Genomic DNA, 20,437 nt, shown 5'->3' with positions numbered 1-20,437 from the left:
ATGTATATGCATACTCATTTGCTGCATGCAATTTGAGTTTGTTTACCCCTCTCACCCCGCTTGCGTACTAATGATATGCAAACGTACACTGAAAAATGTTGTTGTTATTATTGTTGATGTTGCTGTACAATTGCAATTGATGACAAAATTGTGCGAAGGTGGTTTATAACGGTATACTAAATAAGATTGCGGAGAGGAAGGTGTGTAGAATGGAGAAAATGTTGTTTGCGTTGTTGTTGGTTCAAAGCTTGAAGCGAGCTATGAGCAAGTCACGGTACGGCTGACAAAATGTTGTGAATCTTTGTGTGTAAAGTTAATTTGGTGGACTTTGAGGCTATAAGTGAGTCAGGTCTAGAAATTATACATAATCAAATTCGAAGGAATTCCTCAATGTTCACTGAACAAAGTGACTTGGAAGCCAAGAAACTGAGAACCGGACGTTATAGAATCGAAAAGAGGCTTTATGTGGAGTATCTATTATTCAGTAGTAGCCCTTCTTGTTCTATAGAAGGCTAAAAATGTTCATAATGTTGGTATAGCTTAGGCTTCCCCGGTTATTAAGAAAGTTGTGATCAAAACTCGACTCGTCGCTCCACGTTGTAACACAATACGTTTTGAGTAAAATTCGTTCTCAATATTGGACATAAATTTATTTGTAAGTAAAATTCTCTGTCAATAATAAACATAACTTAAGATAAGATATCACCAAATAACACAACATAACATAACATACCATAACATAGTATAACCCAACATAAGTTAAATAACATAACCACAACTTAACAGAACATAACTAAACATTAATTAACATAACATGGCATAACTTAAAGCAACTTATAATAACATAACATAAGAAAAAATTAACCCAAATCTTAACATAACCAAATAACTTAACTTAACATAGCACGACTTAACGTAACCCAATATAACATGAAATAATATATTCTAATACAAGTATAATATGTAAATACAACATATCATAAGATATCGCATATCTTATAATAACATAACCTAACATAACATAGAAAACTCTAACAGTGGTCTAGTGATCAACATTGAACAGAGAATATAAATGGAATACAGAAGACAGCCTGTGCAGGGGTTACCCGAACCATTTAGTCACGTCTGACAGCTAAGATTAATATGCCTCCGTTTCAACTGTCAATTGATATACTCGTATTCATAAAAAGGATATCAACATTCTCTGATATAAGAACCAAAGATGCAGGAAGCTGGAACATTGAAAGTTCGGTACACAACGATATCCTGAACCAACTTAAAGTAAATTTTAATATATCACATTATATCCTCCCAAGATTGGATTTCAATAGTGACTTCCAGGTGAGAATACCCTCGAGGAGAAGAGGTTTAGTAAGGGAGAAGAATACTACCGCAAAATATATGTATATTGATGAAATCAAAATATACTGCGGAGAAGAGACAGGCGTATACTCCGACGATCTTGACCTTTATCATTTCTTGTATCTACCAAACTCGACTAATATTTTCTAAGCGGAAGTACTGGGCATAGAGAAGGTCTATATACACAGATAGCCAGGCGGCACTATAGACTTTCTACGAAGGCTTTAAGCTCATTAGCAGGTCAACTTCTCTTGTCCATAATTTGTGTTCATGGCCATAAGAAAATTTTCTGCAACGAAAAAGCAGACGAGTTGGTCAAGTTAGGAGCCACTCTTAATGAATTTGAGGCACAGACAATACCGTGTCCACTAGAAACGATCAAGAGAGAGCTTAATATGCAATTTATACGAATAGCTCAGAACAAAGGGAGCCGTAAAGCGACACTCCTAACTACGTACCTACCATTAACTAGTGAAATTTTTGGATTTTCGGCTGAGTTTCCTTCCGCTAACCTGCCATACTTGTTAAATTTACTGCTACTTTATCATTCTTCAATAAAAAATTACATTTCCCTGCGAAGTCTATTGTGACCAACTAAGTATGCGACGACAAAAATGATTTCCGACATATTTTCCTCTTCATTTAAAAATAAATAATGGAATCAATGAGCACTGCGAGCGCCTATAATTACATGAATAAATAAATAAATCGATTTCACGCTTGTGCTAATTTTAAACGTACAACTAAAGTATATTTAAGTATGAACGCTCTGCGGTGGGCTGAAACTGTCCAGCCATTCCGCAATGTCGGTTGTCCATTTTCACGCTGTTGCCGCACTCTCTTCTCTCGGCATGTTTTCGTGGCTATACGCTTGATTGGCTTTTAAACAAATTTCGTTAAGTTTAGTGGTTACCGGACGGCTGCTGTCGGTTGTCGGCTGTCGTTCACCGTTAACGGTAGCCTGTGCGGTTTTGTGGCACACAATGGCTCTGACAGCTGCCAAAGCGCAGAGTTGTATTGAATTAAGAGTGGTGGGCAGTGACTTGGATAACAAAAATGGAAAATGTCTACTATTATTGAGATTGAGTGGGAGAGCATTGGAAATATTATAAATAAATTTGCAAGGTTTACGTGAAAGCAGTAATATTCAATAATTCTGACAGCAATTTTCATTGCTTTCATTTAACTCCTTTCATTGCCAAATACTTCTGAGCTACGAATATGTGGCTTTTTGAAATTCTGCAAGTCGCAAGTTGCCGAAAATGGTTTATTTGCATTACGTGCTTGCTTCTAGAAAGTTACATTTTGAAATTGTCAATGTGTGCAGCACGCAAAACGTGCGTCATGTCATTTTCAATGCATATCAGAAATACCTCTTGTTTACTCCTTCATTGTTGTCTGCTTAATATGCCCAAACACGTCTCAGTGACATTGTGTAGTTGTCATAAGATTTCCATAACAATCAGCAACAACGAATGCACCTAGTAAATATGCAAGCCAAAGTGTAAATCAAAATTGCATTTCAATAGTTGTGATATTGAGTGTCTTAGACACAAAATGCATTTTCATATATAGTATACATGTACATTTGTTATCCTCTCGCAACAGATTGCGTTGTACATTTTATTCGCATAAAGCTTGTTTATGATATCATACAGCCATCCAAATATGTCATCCTCAATCTAAAAGAGTCACCGCAAAAGTCACCATGGCAAATCAAAATCGCTTATCCAGTATATAAACCAAGTGTGAATGATATTTATTAAAACTCATATCAACCTTTCAAGTATATTGAATTTCATCTTTTCGATCTGAATAACAGATAACTAAAGAATTAAGGAAGGTTATAGAATAACACTACCGCCTGATCCAAAGAGGTACATTTTTCAATAGCCTGTTTTGACCACGGTTGAATCATATCAAGCTGTCATGTTATTTTCGTTCAATATTGTTAGGAATTTTATCGTAGAAAGACTTACGCTTGAACAACGTTCATAAATCGTTCGACTTTACTATAAAATTTCGCGTTGTCTAAGGAATGAGTTTCACGCGCTTCGCTCAACTTATGGTCAACATAATCGCCTTACAATTTGTAACACCATCATCATTCTTGAAACCGTGCATTCATTATTGAATAATATTTGGCCGAATAGAAAATATAGCAGCCGTAGCTGAGAGAGTACATGAATACATTGGAAAGTCGCGATTCGCACAAAATTCAACTTGTGAAAAAACTGAAGCTGCTCGAGCCTCGAAACGGTTTGGTGTGGTTTGTAGACATATCTCTTCAAAAATGATATTGTCAATGGCGACCGTTATCGCACCTGATAACTACTGTTTCATACCTTACATTGAAGGTTGTGATCTCGGCGAAATTTGATATATCGCATCAATCAATGGATTTGTGAGCAGATAGCTACACGTTTTGGGCCGGTCGATTGGCCATTAAGATCGTGTGATATCACACCGTTTGGCTTTTTTCTATTGGGATATGTAAAGTGTAAAGTCTATGCCGACAATCCCCCTTCGACTCAGGCCTTGGAGCATAACATCACGTGCGTCAGTCGACAGTTACCAGTCGAAATGCTCAAACGAGCTATCGAAAATTGAGTGCAAGGGATGGACCATCTGAAATGTACCGCATATCTTCAAAAAATAAATGTCAAGGAATGTTCTTTTGAATGATAATAAACTGTCCTCATTAAGTTTTAACTTTCTCTGTTTTTTTCTTAAAAAAAGTATGGAACCTTGAAATGGTTCGCCCTTTAAAGTAAAACTATTATGGTTTGCGAGGAAAAAATGCAATGAATGGAATGCAATAGATTAGTTGCCAATCCAGAATTTCCTTCTGGGTGAAGGGTCTTCCATCAAACATATTTTTAATATTTATGTTATTTCCTAAATTCTTTTTAATTTGTATTAAAATCTCTACTGAGAATCGCACAAACCCTGAAACGGAACTAAAATATATATTTCTATGAGAATTTACAATGATTGTCGACGTTTGATAGTTGTATTGTTATCAGAATTATTTGCTATCCAGCATACACTCTCTTCTCTCTTCTGTTTATATCACGATAATGGAAAATATTCTTTTTAAGCAACTCTAATTTATTTAAGATAATTTCAGACCTCTCTTAGTAGGTTGATAAAAAGTTTTTGCTGGCAAGAAGGAAAGCTTGGTTGTTTTTGGTGCTCAATTCATGGCACATAATCCCTTTATTACTTTTTATTCACCTTAAGAAGATTATATGAAATCATTGTAGTCTAAACTGAAGCGTCACGTATTCAAAATTTTAAAATAAAATATTACAACCAGATAAGCGGTTATATTGCAAACATACGGCCACATTTTTACACAGAACAGTCGCCACAAATCACTAAAAGACACTACATAAAATACACAGATGATATGTGAACACGAAAAACCAAATATAAATTCAAATATATAACCACAAATGATATCCTGAGAGTCATTCAGCCTCATAGCGTTAACAGACTGTTACTCAAATAGACTTGAACACAATCTACCAAGTGCACGACCAATCACAACCAACGTTCTAGCAACTTTTTTTTTTACATTTTAAAAGTATTTGCAACTATAAGAAAACTTTGTGTAATCATTGGACAATTTCCGACCAAAATTCATTGGCTTGGTTTCACGTGCAACACGTAACAGCAATGCAGCTTCCTGCCATACACAACCGGTGTGGCAACAAAATGGCAATGAAACAAAAAGAACAGCTTCAGTGCAATCAGTTGAGAACTTGCGTCAGGCACGCAGTAGAAGCGCAGCACGCAGTGAATTGTACAATGCCAGAAAGCTAGAAAGAGAGCGTGTATAATTGTGAAAAGAGACAAAGAGGCGGAAATAATTCCACAGCGCTGCATTTGCTGACGTGGCAAACAACGAGATACAACAATGTAGTGCAATATATTTCTTTAGTAAGTGCGTCAATTGCGAGCAGGTCTTAATTGAGCTTGCATGTAAGGCCAAGTGAGATATTTCTCTGTCAATGTAACGCGGTGACAGAGCAGATGTCGTCTCTATTGGGTTGTTATGTAACCAGGTGGAGGTCTCAGTGGTCAGATATTAAGAAAACCTAGAAGAATTGGCACTAATTTGAAGTGTATATTTCTTTAATTTTTTTACATATTTTTCAAGGTTATGAAAATATAATTCTAACACAATTAAAATTATAATAATATCATAGCGTCCATGAATATAAGATTGAAGAGATCAAGTAGGTATAACGAGTCGCCCTAGAAACATTGGTCCTTTTTGTATAGCCCTTTATGTCAAAGAAGACTCTGATTAAAATTTGTCAAGAAATACTTGTGAGTAAAGCTATTGAACCTCTATTGACCCTGAAAATAGTCGCATTTTATGCAAAAATGGTCAATAGGACCCAAGTAGCTAGCCAAGTGTTACCTTACATTTTTTTTACTAAGATTTGCTACAAACTGACCAATGAAAGTACTGATTAATATAGTTCTATTAGAAATCAGATTCCAAAATATTTAGATTAACGTGGAAAGACCAGGTGGAGAAGGACTTGGCTTCGCTTGGAATCTCTACTTGGCGCCACGTTGCGAAAAGAAGAAACGACTGGCGGGCTGTTGTTAACTCGGCTTGTAAGCGATGTCTACGCCATTAAAGAAGAAGAAAAAGTTAAGAAAACTTTATAAACTATAAAAAAGTATGTTGAAAAAAAAAATCATGGATGGTTAAACATTCCTTCTGATTTTTCGATATTATTTACTTTTTAAATCCTGTCTTTTGGAAAAGATTGTATTATTTTCGGAAAGAACGAAGTAGTAGCATAATTTTTTTAAGAATCATAGATAAATTTTGATGGAAAATTTCTTAAAGAGTTGCCACCTGTCTTAAATTTGAAAAAATTAAATTATCGTCAGAATTCGTATATCAAAGTTGAAAGATGAAAAAAATTATTTTTTTAATATGTTTGAATAAGAGTTGCCACCTCATTGAATTTATTTTAACAAATACTGAAGTAAATTCTATATTTTTTTATATTTGTCGCTTGATAATTTCAATGTGTACGACACTTACAATAAATTTACATTCAAGAAATGGTTTTAGGAAGCATAGTGATGTATTTTTTAAGGGTTGCCACCGGTTTAAAATATGAATAAATTAAATTAGCGTCAGCATTTCTATAATAAAATAAAAGGATTAAAAATAGATATGTTTTGAATATGGTTCTAAGAAGAGTTGCCACCTATTTGAATTTATTTCAGCAAATAAATTCTATATTTGCCGCTAGAATGTTTACGAAACTTCCAGGAAATTTTCATTCAAGAAATAGTTTTAAGGAACAAAGGGATGGGATATTTTAGAAAGGTTGCCACCTGTTTGAAATTACAAAAACCTAAATTAATATCAGCATTTGTAAATCAAAGTAAAAAAATTAAAGAAAGTTATATTTTTAATATGTTTCTAAAAATAGTTGCCACCTATTTGAATTTGTCTTTAACAAATAGTAATGTATATTTTTTATTTCAATTTTGTATGCCACTAGTTTCAATATTTACGACACTTCGTTTTTCATACATTCTAGAACTAACTATGTAACTGTGAATGTACACATTTTGTTGAGCTGCCTCTGGCATCATTCGCAGCTGTAGACATAGGTTAACCAATACAAAATTCAGAATAAATATAATACGTCAAATAAACAACAAAAATTTATATAAAGTGAAGTAACGAAAATTTACTAAAAAGCAAACAGCATAACGAGCATCAAATAGAACTAACGATGCACCCCTAAATGTATACTATACAGAAAATACACACTCAAAAATAATTACATTTATTTAAAAAGGAAAAAAATCAACAATCAAAAAGTTATTCAAGTGGTTCTGCCATATTACATATTTTTGTAGATATGTATATTTAGATGTATATATGTATAACATATGAGCAACGCAATACATTAAAAAATTTATGAAACCATTTACAGTAAATGACCCTGCTGAATTTTTAATGATAATCTGGGCACTCCGCTACGCTACTGGAGCTCAGTCAGACAAGGCAAAACAAATTTTGAAAAGTGTGTTTGTGAATGCTGGCAGAAAACTCTGTACTAACTAAATGTGTCAGCAAATTTGTTGGTTCGTCAACTCCCAAGTGTAGCCAGAGTTTGCTCCAGTGCGGTCGGTGCACTTGAGTGCTACCTTGAATTTGTTGCCACCTTTTTCTAATAATAACTTGTGGATTTAGGTTTATAGCAAAATATAGTTACATTTTATGGTAGTGGATATCATAATCACTTCATTTAAGTAAATAACAAACTATGCATAAATATGATAATTATATTTTTAGCTTTTAAGTTAAGTTGTAAATTAATGAAAATATAAAATTTAAAAATGGAAATAATTAAATATTAAAAAAATAATACATATTGCTTTTTTTTCTTTTCTTTATATTAGTTTTTGTCGACTTTTTTTGGTAAACAGGTGAAAAAGGCAGTGCGCCTAGTTGTAGGCAATGTAAGTATAACTTATGTATATAACATATGTATTTATGTAGTTAGTTTTCAACTGAATATCAAGCACTTGTTTATTCATTTCAATGAAAATACCTACTCAATTCTACTCTTTAAAATTTTTCTAATACGTCTTTTAAATAAAATTAAACATTGAGCAACAGCTTTTAAACAGAAAGTTTAATCTCAACGTTTATATATTGCTGAAAATAAAAAAAAACAATAAAATTTTATTTGAAAATCTATACATTACTTGCTATAAGCGGCAGTGCGCCTAATGGTAGGCAAAAATATTGTGGCTGCTAGTCTAAATTTGTTTTAAATATCTTTATAATGAAATATTGGTATTTTCAAGTACAACTTGCAAACAAAATATCGAAACATTTCAACACAATTATGTTTTTGCTAAATTGTTGGAAATTGTAGAATTTCTGAACTAATTCTTGTAGAAAAATTTGAGTGTTGAGTTTACTTACTTAATTTCTTTTTGCTCAGTTAGTCGCAAGAACTTTAAACTTGTCGTAAAATATTCATTGCTGCAGAGGAAAAAATTATTTGTTGGAAGCCTTAGTTGCTGTAATATTGACAGTGCGCCTAGCAGTAGGCTATGAAATTGTGACTACTTACTAAAAAATATTTCTTATTTAATATTTATGGTATAAATATCAGTTTTTTTTGGAAAATTTGCAAAATACATACATACATGTGAACAAATTTCATTTCAATGAATATTTTTACTAAATTGTGGAAATTTCCTGCTTAAATTTTTCTATTAAATTTGTGATCTATAATTTTAGGAAATTTACTCAAAAATAAAATGTGCCTATAAATATATAAAAATGAGAAAAATATGATATTTAAATCAGTAATATTGATAAAATTTTCATTTATTTTATGTACGATGAAAAAAAGTTAAAAATAACGAAATTGAAGTTGTGGAAGTGCCAACTAGCAGCTGGATTCTTCTTCTGTTATATTTTTTAAGGTGTGTGCAAAATTCATGTCCATCACTGTAGTACATAAGAAAAAAATGGGTACTGTCCTTCAAATATCTCACACACCCTTTCATAAATATTCTATACTGTATCTTAGATAACCTATTGAGCCCTCAGTGTTTCTCATACTACCGGACTTTTTGGATCATTCATAAATTACGCATATGTTCTGGCACATTCTTTAGTAAGAACAATAATTACTCATTCGGCCTGGGGTTTCTCTTTAGAATATCCAACTTTATAACTACACCCAAGTAGAATCGAATATGAGTACTGCCATAAAGCTCTGGAATAATCTTGCAATGAATATAAGTTTCTTATTCGCACAGGTAAGAGTCTAACAGCTCAATTGAAAAGTCCCTGTCAGGCTGGGGACGCTGATACTAGAATTAAATTCATATGATTTTTTGTAGCCCTAACCTTCAAATGACAGGTGTATTATTTGGGAAGTATCGTATCATTATTTTGTGAATTATATCATTTTGAGTGAAGCGACTTTTGTTAAAAGAGGAATTTCGCGTGCTGATAAAATATTGATTTTTTGAAGGGAAGAAATACAGTTGAAGCAAAAACTTGGCTTGGTAACGAGTTTCCGGACACAGTTCCAGGAAAACCACGGATTGGTATACCCAATTTGGTGAAATGAGCACCAACCACGATGAATGCAGTGGACGCCCAAAAGAGTAGAAGAGTCGCTATAATAAATATATCACCATTCATCATTTTGTCTAAAAATATATTATACTATGGTAGATGAGGACTGACATTTTGAGTGTTCAATTTCCATTTGGAAATCAACTGTGTGACCACCAAACGTAACTCATACGCCCCTTTAGGATCTGCTGTGAGCCATCGTTAGTCATACGCATGGTAAAATATGGTACCAGCTCTCAATGTTAATCATACGCCCTGACAGTTTATCTTAAGAGTGCCAAAAGTTATGTACACGTCTAATAGAAATTATTTAGTGTGAGTTTGTTCTATTTACTATATCGTATACATTTCGTACTAACGCTAACAGCTAGCATATCATACAGATGGAAAACAACTCGGGAAATAGATGAAAATCTTACTAACGGGTGATTTTTTTGTGGTTAGGATTTTCATGCATTATTATTTGACAGATCACGTGGGATTTCAGACATGGTGTCAAAGAGAAAGATGCTCAGTATACTTTGACATTTCATCATGAATAGACTTACTAACGAGCAACGCTTGCAAATCATTGAATTTTATTACCAAAATCAGTGTTCGGTTCTTTTCTTTTTTATCGACAAATTTTGTTCAGCGATGAGGCTCATTTCTGGTTGAATGGCTACGTAAATAAGCAAAATTGCCGCATTTGGGGTGAAGAGCAACCAGAAGCCGTTCAAGAACTGCCCATGCATCCCGAAAAATGCACTGTTTGGTGTGGTTTGTACGCTGGTGGAATCATTGGACCGTATTTTTTCAAAGATGCTGTTGGACGCAACGTTACGGTGAATGGCGATCGCTATCGTTCGATGCTAACAAACTTTTTGTTGCCAAAAATGGAAGAACTGAACTTGGTTGACATGTGGTTTCAACAAGATGGCGCTACATGCCACACAGCTCGCGATTCTATGGCCATTTTGAGGGAAAACTTCGGACAACAATTCATCTCAAGAAATGGACCCGTAAGTTGGCCACCAAGATCATGCGATTTAACGCCTTTAGACTATTTTTTGTGGGGCTACGTCAAGTCTAAAGTCTACAGAAATAAGCCAGCAACTATTCCAGCTTTGGAAGACAACATTTCCGAAGAAATTCGGGCTATTCCGGCCGAAATGCTCGAAAAAGTTGCCCAAAATTGGACTTTCCGAATGGACCACCTAAGACGCAGCCGCGGTCAACATTTAAATGAAATTATCTTCAAAAAGTAAATGTCATGAACCAATCTAACGTTTCAAATAAAGAACCGATGAGATTTTGCAAATTTTATGCGTTTTTTTTTAAAAAAAAGTTATCAAGCTCTTAAAAAATCGCCCTTTATTTATCGTCTAAACTATAAAAATGGAAATAATGAGACAAATTAATAAATGGAACTGATCTTTTCTATCTGTGAAATGTATAATAACTTCGGCGCAACCCAAGTTAACGTTTGTTCCTGTTTTTACTGTAGATACCTAAATTTACTTGTTCAGGCAACTTCACTCATTAGCACCAAATTAGTTATTATACATAATAATTTGTCTCTAAATACACATATATATTTAGAGACATATTATTTTGTATCGTAAGACAAAATTATCTTATAAACACAAACGAAATAATAAATTTTTATCACATGTTTTGCAGCACAGGAAGCAGTCCTTATGATAAGGAGCTACAATTTGTAACAACAGTATTTAACTGAAAGTCATTAGCCAGCTAATAACGAAGCATATTTACTCCGAATAATGAATAAAGTTTGTGTTGGAATTGTTACTTCCTCTATTTCCTACTTCCACTTTGCCATAGCTACTTCATTTCTTTTGTTATCTCAATTTTTTGTAGCTTAGCCCAACTTAGAGTGCACTTCCTACCACGCGTTCGCACGCTCATTTGTTTTCTGGTATTATCTCTACTTCCATTTGTTGTTTGTTTTCACTTCGTTCTAATGCCGACCACTCAGCACACAGATTATTGTGCGGCACTTCAGCAGGATCTCATGCTATCTGTATCTGTGTGTGGATTAGAGTTTCTGAATTGTGTTTGTTGTTTAGAAATCGGGAAAAACATAATAATATTTTGTCATATGCTTTTATTTGTTTTCTCCAAAACGAATTAGGTTTGGAGGCGAAGGCTGTGCCAAGAGGACTCTGGTGTGGGTGGTGTGCTGAATTGAAATTGTGTGACAATCTTTAAACTTGCTTTAATATTCATTTGTGTTGAGCGCTCGACGCAAACATTTTTGTAATTATTTTTTGGTAATTTTTGACAGCAAGTTCTTATTAGTATTATAATTGCGTCTTGTTTTTTTTTTCATTTTAATTTTTCTAAAGTTTGGAGTTTATGTTTTCATTATTTTGACTACATAAAAATCTTGGGCTTCTTACTTACTAAGCGAATTTGATAGGAATACTATCAATACAACACCAACTCGGTTATAAATGTGGAAGTGAAAAAAGTGTCAAACTCTAAAATAATGCTTTGAAAGTAGTCAAATGTGGTACTAAAAAATGAACGAATTAATAATAAATTTCTTATCTCTCTAAAAGAATTTTTCAAAATTCAAACTCTTTTCGAAATCATAGTCGGTTTAGTGTCACGGCAACTATACTGGGTTGAACTATATACTGGGATGACTGCAAAAAGAAACGCATTTTTCTCGGAACTACTCTCCAGTTGCCATAATAAATGAAGTTCGGATAAGCCTATTTATCTAAAATATGACAAATATTCTTTTTTTTTTGGTTTTTTTCTATTACAAGAAGTAACAAAAAATTGAAGGCGAACATTTGTAATATTTTTTTTTTCAAAATTCAACAAAGTCGAAAAGTTAATGAAAAATCGACTGTTATTTTTTAGTGACCGCGAATTTATGAAAAAAATATTTTTGTTGTTAGTTTTGCAGCTTTGGCCACGAAGTTACAACTGTTTTTCCTCTCCGTTTCAACATAACATAACTGAATGTGCTTTTTTTAATTAATGCTTGATAATGTCAAATATAACTGTACAAGTGAGGAAGGACTAAGTTCGGGTATAACCAAACAATTGATACTCTAGCAACTTGCAAGGATTAAAGCCTGAGTAATACCTTCAGGTACCTAAGGTTTGTTAGTCATATGTGCCCTAATAAGTTTTCAACCGTAACCTGATTCAACCCAATTTTCACACACAGACATGCTACTATCAGAAATGGATTTTATTTCAATTTCAATTATATAGTGAGACATTGACTAATATTTTCCGTCAAAAGGCAATATAAATACTGGAGTAAACATATTTGGTACCTAGTGGCTTAAACACTTTTTGTTGGATTTGAACAATTTTTAGTCATAAGGCAGCATACTTCAGATGCGTTATTTTTGCAAAGTTGTGTTCCAATATCTTCGTGTTTAGTACTATCTCATCATAGTAATTGCTTATTGATTCTTGTACTGGAAAGTGAAAGAAAAAAAGGTATTTAAAATTGCGTTATAAGGGAAGGGGTCGTGGTTGTAGTCCGAATTTTTCACTGTGACATAGGAGTTTTAAAGAAATTGTTATATACTTAATTTCGTAATACAAGAAATACAAGATTTTACCTAAAATATGCGGTGCCAAATTTAGACATCGGCACCTATAAAGCCCCCCATAACATCTCGGTGGTAAAATTGAATGTCTGGCATTTCTGTTATGTATTTATCCAACTTTAAGTAGTTTGAAAATTTTTAGCCAACAGGTGCCTTCTACTTTCTAATGCAATTCCCTATGCCATATAACACGGAATTCAACTCGTCTTATCATCTTGATTATTTATAACTATAAACCTTTATTAGTTAAGCAAAACTATTATACCATATGGCAACATGTTGTAAGAATGTAAAAATGGATAGTAAAAATATGAAATGCTTTTTGTATCAATTGCCAAAACTGGATCGATCTTTAGGCCTGTGAATAAGAATATCTCTTTAAGGCTAATTTTTGAAGTATTTGTGTTTTAATATTGAAAGTTGATTAATCATTTCTTCGGAAAGCAGTACGATAATTTAAACTTTTCGTATGTTATGGTAACATTTTTTACATACGCAGGTACAAGACTATATTAACTATGGAATTTCACGTGAGAGATGGATTGATTTGCTCCCCTAAGTGGAGCCACTTGCACTTTCACAACACAGTTGACATTCCATTGCTTTATATTCAGCTTGAGATATTTATGAGAAGATATTTCAGATATGGATCGGCGGTGGTTTATTAGTTTTTACTTGACAGTATTGAGAGTACTAAACATATTCATATCGTCACCTTACATGCAAAATAACATAAAATCACTTTTCACATGTTTACAGGCGAAGAAAAAAGGACATAATAGCGATCACTCATATTGAAACAAAATTTGAGTTTTGGTTATGAAATGGTTACATATTGGTTATATGTGACAGCGGAAGCTGAAAAAGCTTTATGCTAGATATATGTAATATGATGTAGTGAATCGTAAGGAAAAAGAAAAGTAATTTCGACTTTTTTGATGACACGCTGTTTTGCACTTCAGTAGAAAATGGTGAACTTATGAAATTTTTTTCTACCAAAGGTTTCCACTTTCGGATCAGTAATAGGAAATATGTACTTCACAAGGGACAGCGCTGACAAGCCTCCAAAAAATTATATGCATTTTAAAAATATCAGAGTGGCGAATGATTTATAGGAAACTTTTCCGAAGTTTAATTTAAGGGAAGCTACAACATAAGAACTTCACATCCACATTTTTTTATACACAAAAATAAAATTTAAAAATAACTTTACCACAAAAAAATGCATCACTTGGAATTCACACGATAAAGCCTATAAATATAATATTTGCACATCGATTTTATGACACAGCTGCGGCAGCCGCATTTGCGTCAACGAATTTCCCAGCAAATATTTACTTTGAGTGTTTGTAATTGAAATTTAACGAGCAAATAAATGTGAGGCTTTCGTGAGAATTGCGAACTCTCAAGCCTCTATTGCTTAAAATAGCAACGAGATGTAAAATCGATTTAAAACAAAAACAAAGAAAAAATTGCTTTAATAAAAATAAGGAATTGAAAATAACATATATTTTACATTAACAACAAAGCCAAAATTTGTTGCAATTATTTGAATAATTTCGTGCAAATTGAACAATCGACCACTTTCTGAACAGCTGTTTCCATTATAGGGGTGACGAAAGATCAAAGAAAAAGTAAACAGGCAAACGAATTAGAAACAAATGGGAAACGCATATAAGTAAGGTAATGAAAGGGACGCGTTACCTTCATTTGACTTACTCCCACATTTCTTGCCCTGCATTACCTTCAGTAACATCATTGTGCCCCTAACGGTATTTAAATATTCACCCTCAATTACAAAGCCAAATTCATTTCACCTTTGAATCTTTTGTTCTTTACTTGTGCTTTGCATGACATAACATTAAGTAACAGTAGTATTGTTGACGCTGTCGCAAGCATTAATTCTAAAGCCGTTAGAATTCTTATCGTTTCTGCCCGGCTTAAGTCACACAACCCATATCGCGCGTGCCTTTTTATTGTTTTCTCTTTACTCAATGTAAATAAATAACCTCAAACCCGGTTCGTGTTCTTAAAGTCTTGGCATTGAAACCGTTGTTGGGACGATGTAATTGATGAAATGGTGAAACAGAGCAGCAACTTTCAGTTTTTCGGTAGCTACATATTAAATTATATTAAATGGAATTTCATAATGAAGAAAAAAATATATTCAGGAAGTCAGAAAATGCCAGCGGAAGACTGCAGTTAACCCTTTTTCATAATTAAAATTTGAGAGCTAAACTTGAACACTCCAGTTGAAGTTGAAGATATTTTTTTGATGTAATTCAGGCGATTTTTTATATTCACATTTTGGTACAAAGTGGCGGCTATTACGCTAAACTACGGAATTATTTTTTTCTTTTGGGGGCCTCTACAGATGACTCCGATGCTTGGAACACACACTATCTGCAGCAAAATAACAAATGGAATCATAATCTACAGAAAACTGGCGAGCCAAAACTGGCTTTTGAGTTTCAAAATTGAAATAAAGAAATAAAAAGTAAATAGTTAATATAAAAAATGTTGACGTAAGAAAAACAATCGCGAGAATGGAGCCATGTGCAGATGTTCACACAACTGATGAAAGTTCTCTAAGCTCCTTTTACTTGAGATTTGCTAGAAACGATTTTTTTACATACAGCTTGAGCAGCTCACTGCTTACGGTATTAAACCAGGTATTCTCTGGGTAGCCAAAAACTACCCGTTTGGGAAAGCTCCACTGCCAAAGTGATCTTAATCTCCTCGTAAGAGTTAAGCCTGACATCACCGCCGCCCCAAAAAGTGCAATGGACGGGACAAGGACTAAGATGAAAAGGTCTTTGGGGCATTTACCACAGTAGCCGTATAAAGGAACAAAAATTCGGTGTAGCATTTGTGGTGGGAGAGAGACTCCGTCGCTGAGCACTAGAATTCACTCCAGTAGATGAACGTCCAGCCACAATCCGTATAAGAACGAAGTTTTTCAACATATCGCCGATCTGCGCCTATGTCCCGACGGAAGAGAAGAACGATGTGACCAAAGATATCATCTATGAGCGCTTGAAGCGCATCTATTAGAGCTGGCCACGCCACGATGTCAAAATCGTGCTTGGCAGGTCTGACGTCAGGGTAAACAAAGGAGGTATCTTTCGCGCGACGGTTGGTAAATTTAACATCCATGATCTCTCCCCGAATGGGTTGAGACTGATGTACTTCGTGGGCCCAAAACATGATTATCTGTAGTACTTGATTCCAGCATTGGAAAATTCATCAAGCTACCTAGATATCTCCGGATCGAAAAGCCACCATCTTGTGATAAGCGAAAGACACGACTATAGTGTTATAGATGTGCGTATGCTCCGATGTCCTAACATCGACTCGGATCACTATTTTGTTGCAGCCAAGATACGCACCCGCCTCTGCCGACAGACAGCCGAACAACGCGGTATAAGAGAGCGGTGGAACGGCATTTCAAACTCCTTACGTACGGCTGCAAACAAAACTATTGGCTTTCGGAAAATGCAAAAGAACAGCCAGTACGATGAGGAGTGCCGTGTCGCAGTGGAGAGAAAACAGGGCCCGAATCGCGGCATTCGTGAACGAGTAAAATTGTTCGAAATTTCCAGCTTTCGGATTGCGGCACTCGTTATCGAGTACGGTCATTCGAAATTTGACATTCTGTCATTCGATAACGAGTTGTAATTCAAACGAACCTAACGAAATGTCATTCGATTGATAATTTGCAATCGTTAATTCAAAAGTTTTCAAACGTTTTGAGTCTACTCAGAAAAAATCAAATAAAATGTAAGTTAACGTTTATGTTATTGACTATTTTATAAATAGAATCATTTTTTTAGGACAAATGTTAATAAAATCAACATGAGACAAACAAATTTAATGGCCGAATACATGCTTCGGCATCAAGATTTGGCCAAAAATATGTTGCCGAATTGTGGTCAGGGCAAAGCTGCTGCCAATAAATTGTGGGACTCCTTGGCGGTCCTGCTTAATGCGGCCGGTCCACCAATGAAGGATGCTAAGTCTTGGCGGAAAGTATGTAGATCTCCATGCATTTCCTCTTTTGATAAGTGTCTTAACAAATTTACTAATACAAATGTTATTTTCTATATACATATACACTTAGGTATTTGCTGATCAAAAGCACAACGTCAAAAAGAAGTTGTCTTTCAACAAAGCGTCGAAGCAGCGAACTGGTGGTGGTCCTTACGAAGAAAAGTACCTAACAACAGCAGAGGAGCAACTGCTTCAGGCTACCGGCATGGACGTTGCGGTAGAAGGCCTGGGAGAAGTAAGAACTTTTGGCAACTCCACCCCTGAAAAAGAGCCTGTCGAAATGCTTATGGAAGAGTTTTTATACAGTGACGAAGACGACGTTCCACCGAAACCCTCTACTAGTCGCAGCGCTACGAAGAGGAGCAAACAGGATGCTGCCGATGAAAAGCTGGCCCTCATTAAAGAAAACATGATCGCGTTTGAAAGCTACCAGCAGAGTATAGGCGCAAAACTAGACAAGCTTATAGCTTTGAAGGAGAGGTCGATGGAAATGAAAAAGGAAGCTCACAAAGCTTATATGGAAGTCAAAGCAATAGAGCTGCAACTTAACCGAATACAATTAGAAGCCTTAAAAGAAAATAAATAAATATACATACAAATAATGATAAATTTTATTCAAATTGTATTTTCTAGCGCTAACATTATATGGTTTCGAATTTTGTGTCCAATTTTGGTTAAATTAGTTTCGTTTCCCATATCCACTTCTGTATTAATAGCTTCACTTGCATAATGTCTGCAATATGACGCATCTTTGAAATGTATGCAAATGTTATGCAACGCTGCACATACATTCCCGAATTGTGCCATTTTTTCAGGTCGGTAACGGCTTCTCTTGTCATTGCTCAGAATTTTCCAACGGCCCTTTAGGATCCCAATGGTTCTTTCAACCACACAGCGAGCTTTAGAATGAGCCTCATTGAACCGAGTTTGAGCAGACCCTTCTTCAGGGTTCCTGAATGGTGTTAAACACCACGGCTCCAAGGGATAACCCGAATCTCCTATTGATTTACGAAAAATGTATTTTAAATTTAGGTACATATATGCATAACAATACAATAAAAAGTTATATTACCTAAAAGCCAAACATTTTTGAAATTATTTTGGTTAAATTGCTCCTCCAAAAACTTTCGTTGTGCCGAATGCTTCCACACAAAGGAATCGTGTGCGGCTCCACCATACTTTGAGTCAATGGCCAAAATGCGGTATTCATGGTCACATATCTGTAATTAAATTAAAGTTTATAAGTATACGTATGTGTATGTGCATACATTTTATATGCAACCTACTATCATTGAGTTGAGGCTATGGTATCCTTTCCTGTTGAAGAACATGTGCTCATTTGCTGTTGGTTTTTGCAGCCCAAAGTGCGTGCCATCAATACATCCAATAACTGAATGCATAAATATATATTTAAATATGTTAAGTATACATTTTACTCAAAATAAAAGCGCTAATCTTACCTCCAGGAATTTTGTATTTTTCAACAAACGATTTCGTGCATTCCGAAAGATTGTCGGGCACGAATTTAATAAATTGGGGGCACAACTTTGTTTCCATTTCGCTGACTACATTTTTTATTATTTTGCAAATAGTGCTTTGACATATTCCTATTAAAAAGTCATTTCCCACCAAGTGCTGGTAGCCACCACTGGCCAAAAGGGACAAAGTCGCTCCCAGTTGAATCATTGGTGGCACTGCGGTTGACAAATGCCCTTCAAATTTGAGTTCAGCCAATACGTATTTAAATGCACTTTTAGAGAGTCTGAACCGTTTCCTGAAGCTGTAAATATAAACATGTAGGCAATTGAAATTAATTTGTACACAATTCTAATTCCTTACGCTGCCTCCGGCAATGCCAAGGGATTGCTTTTGTCTCGCATTCGGTTCCTTTTGACTTGCTGCACGTTTTCTTCCTCAGATTCCGAAGACGAATATAAAAAAATGATTGGATGCATCACTTCAAATCAAAACAATAGTATTTCACTTTTTTTAAAAAAAATATAGCACGTCTTTAACAACTTTCTTTGTTTTGATTTCTTTTGTTTTGATTTCTTTTGTTTTGATTTCACAATTTGACACTTCGTAAATGCCATTTGTAAAGAGGCCAGGGCTGTTACAGTGAGCTAATTTAGATTCGCTTCGTATCGAGTGCGGCGATCCGGCTACTCGAAACGTCACGAAATTTGTTTCGATACAATAGCTCGCTCGATCACGAATGCCGCGATTCGGGCCCAGACTGCCTACCTCGCAACGTTACGATCGAGTTGAAGAAGAAAGCAAGAGGCCGAAATGCATGAGTATGAAGAGTTTGACAAGCTGATCGACAGCGTTAGTGCTAGACAAGTCTACGAAGATGGACTAGCAGAAGGTTTCAAAACCGAAGCGTGCTCTTGTAGCACTCCCAGAGGTGAAGAGAATACTGAAATTAGCCAACCTGCAGAATGGCAGTGAAAGCATAATACTAGGGAGATGGAAACCCCGATTGCCCAATCGAACTAAAGACGTATTTTATCATAACGTGGGATGAAATTCGACAATTTTTATATAGTGCTACAAATTACAGGAATCAGTTAATTTTCGCAATACGCTCTGGCAGGAGTAAGCTAGGGTGGTACTACTAATCTTATGTAATTAAAAGGAGCATCTACGATGATGAAAAATATTACGATACTTGGTTGGATAAACCCAGTGGGAACAATCTCTCTAACCTTAAGAGATCACAACAGATTTGAGTAGAAGAAAAGACCCGAAGAATTTACCTCCTTAAGTAGATTGCACTGTGGAGAACTAATGTTCCTCACAGTTTATGGAGGTATTATGTTGGCTAAGTATTATTTGACTACACTTGTCCATCTCTACTAATTTTGCCATACTGAGAGTTTCAGTGTTACCATACTAACCTAACCTAACTAACATACCCCCTATGACATTGCTACTTCTTCGCGTAGAACTCCTTTTTGCGTGGGCGGCTCATGAGAATTATCTCATAATGCTCAGAGTGGGAAGTTCCCTTTAATAAAATGCCTAAATATTAGTTGAAATCTCCCAAGTATAGAAAACATTTAAAAATTAGTGCTTAGTAAGTTGAGTTCTCTAAAGAAAATCAAATATATTACAAAGTCCCGCTTGGGATTTAATAGATAATTTAAGATTTTCTTTAAGCTCGAACGGCCTGTTACAATTCATTGTGCACTCGCTTTTTCTTAGGCAGTAATTTATCGATTTCCAACTCTTTGTTCCATATGCGCTTGTGTATTGGCTTGTAGCCTGTCGGCTTTTTCTATGC

General features: G+C 34.9%; 3 protein-coding genes across 9 annotated transcripts in view; 1 reads left to right on the top strand and 2 right to left on the bottom strand.

Moving 5' to 3' along the window:
• LOC105224085 (cAMP-specific 3',5'-cyclic phosphodiesterase) overlaps nucleotides 1–20,437 on the bottom strand; it is a 686,633-nt gene that overhangs the window by 251,882 nt on the left and 414,314 nt on the right. The gene's annotated exons all lie outside the window — the stretch shown is intronic.
• LOC125778530 (uncharacterized) lies at nucleotides 16,957–17,737 on the top strand. The gene is made up of 2 exons (XM_049456841.1): nucleotides 16,957–17,130; nucleotides 17,222–17,737. The coding sequence occupies exons 1-2, from the start codon at nucleotides 16,957–16,959 to the stop codon at nucleotides 17,735–17,737; spliced, it is 690 nt and encodes a 229-aa protein (XP_049312798.1).
• LOC125778529 (putative nuclease HARBI1) lies at nucleotides 17,767–19,381 on the bottom strand. Its single transcript, XM_049456827.1, has 5 exons — nucleotides 18,991–19,381; nucleotides 18,612–18,931; nucleotides 18,438–18,541; nucleotides 18,224–18,371; nucleotides 17,767–18,149 (listed from the first exon to the last, which is right to left on the bottom strand). Exons 1-5 carry the CDS (start codon nucleotides 19,104–19,106, stop codon nucleotides 17,767–17,769), a joined length of 1,071 nt encoding a protein of 356 aa, XP_049312784.1. The 5' UTR covers nucleotides 19,107–19,381.

This window comes from Bactrocera dorsalis, chromosome 4 (assembly GCF_023373825.1).
Source record: "Bactrocera dorsalis isolate Fly_Bdor chromosome 4, ASM2337382v1, whole genome shotgun sequence".
Classification (NCBI taxonomy): domain Eukaryota; kingdom Metazoa; phylum Arthropoda; class Insecta; order Diptera; family Tephritidae; genus Bactrocera; species Bactrocera dorsalis.
The sequence above is the reverse complement of the archived record's forward strand: the minus strand, read 5'-3'. Positions and strand labels throughout refer to the sequence as shown.

Excerpts from the sequence above, each read along its gene's own strand:
- LOC125778530 (XM_049456841.1), top strand. The coding sequence starts at position 16,957 with ATGAGACAAACAAATTTAATGGCCGAATACATGCTTCGGCATCAAGAT. Across the intron at positions 17,131-17,221 it reads ATGCTAAGTCTTGGCGGAAA|GTATTTGCTGATCAAAAGCA; the intron begins GTATGTAGATCT and ends ATATACACTTAG.
- LOC125778529 (XM_049456827.1), bottom strand. The coding sequence starts at position 19,106 with ATGCATCCAATCATTTTTTTATATTCGTCTTCGGAATCTGAGGAAGAA. Across the intron at positions 18,932-18,990 it reads TTGGCATTGCCGGAGGCAGC|CTTCAGGAAACGGTTCAGAC; the intron begins GTAAGGAATTAG and ends TTATATTTACAG. Across the intron at positions 18,542-18,611 it reads AAAATACAAAATTCCTGGAG|TTATTGGATGTATTGATGGC; the intron begins GTAAGATTAGCG and ends TTATGCATTCAG.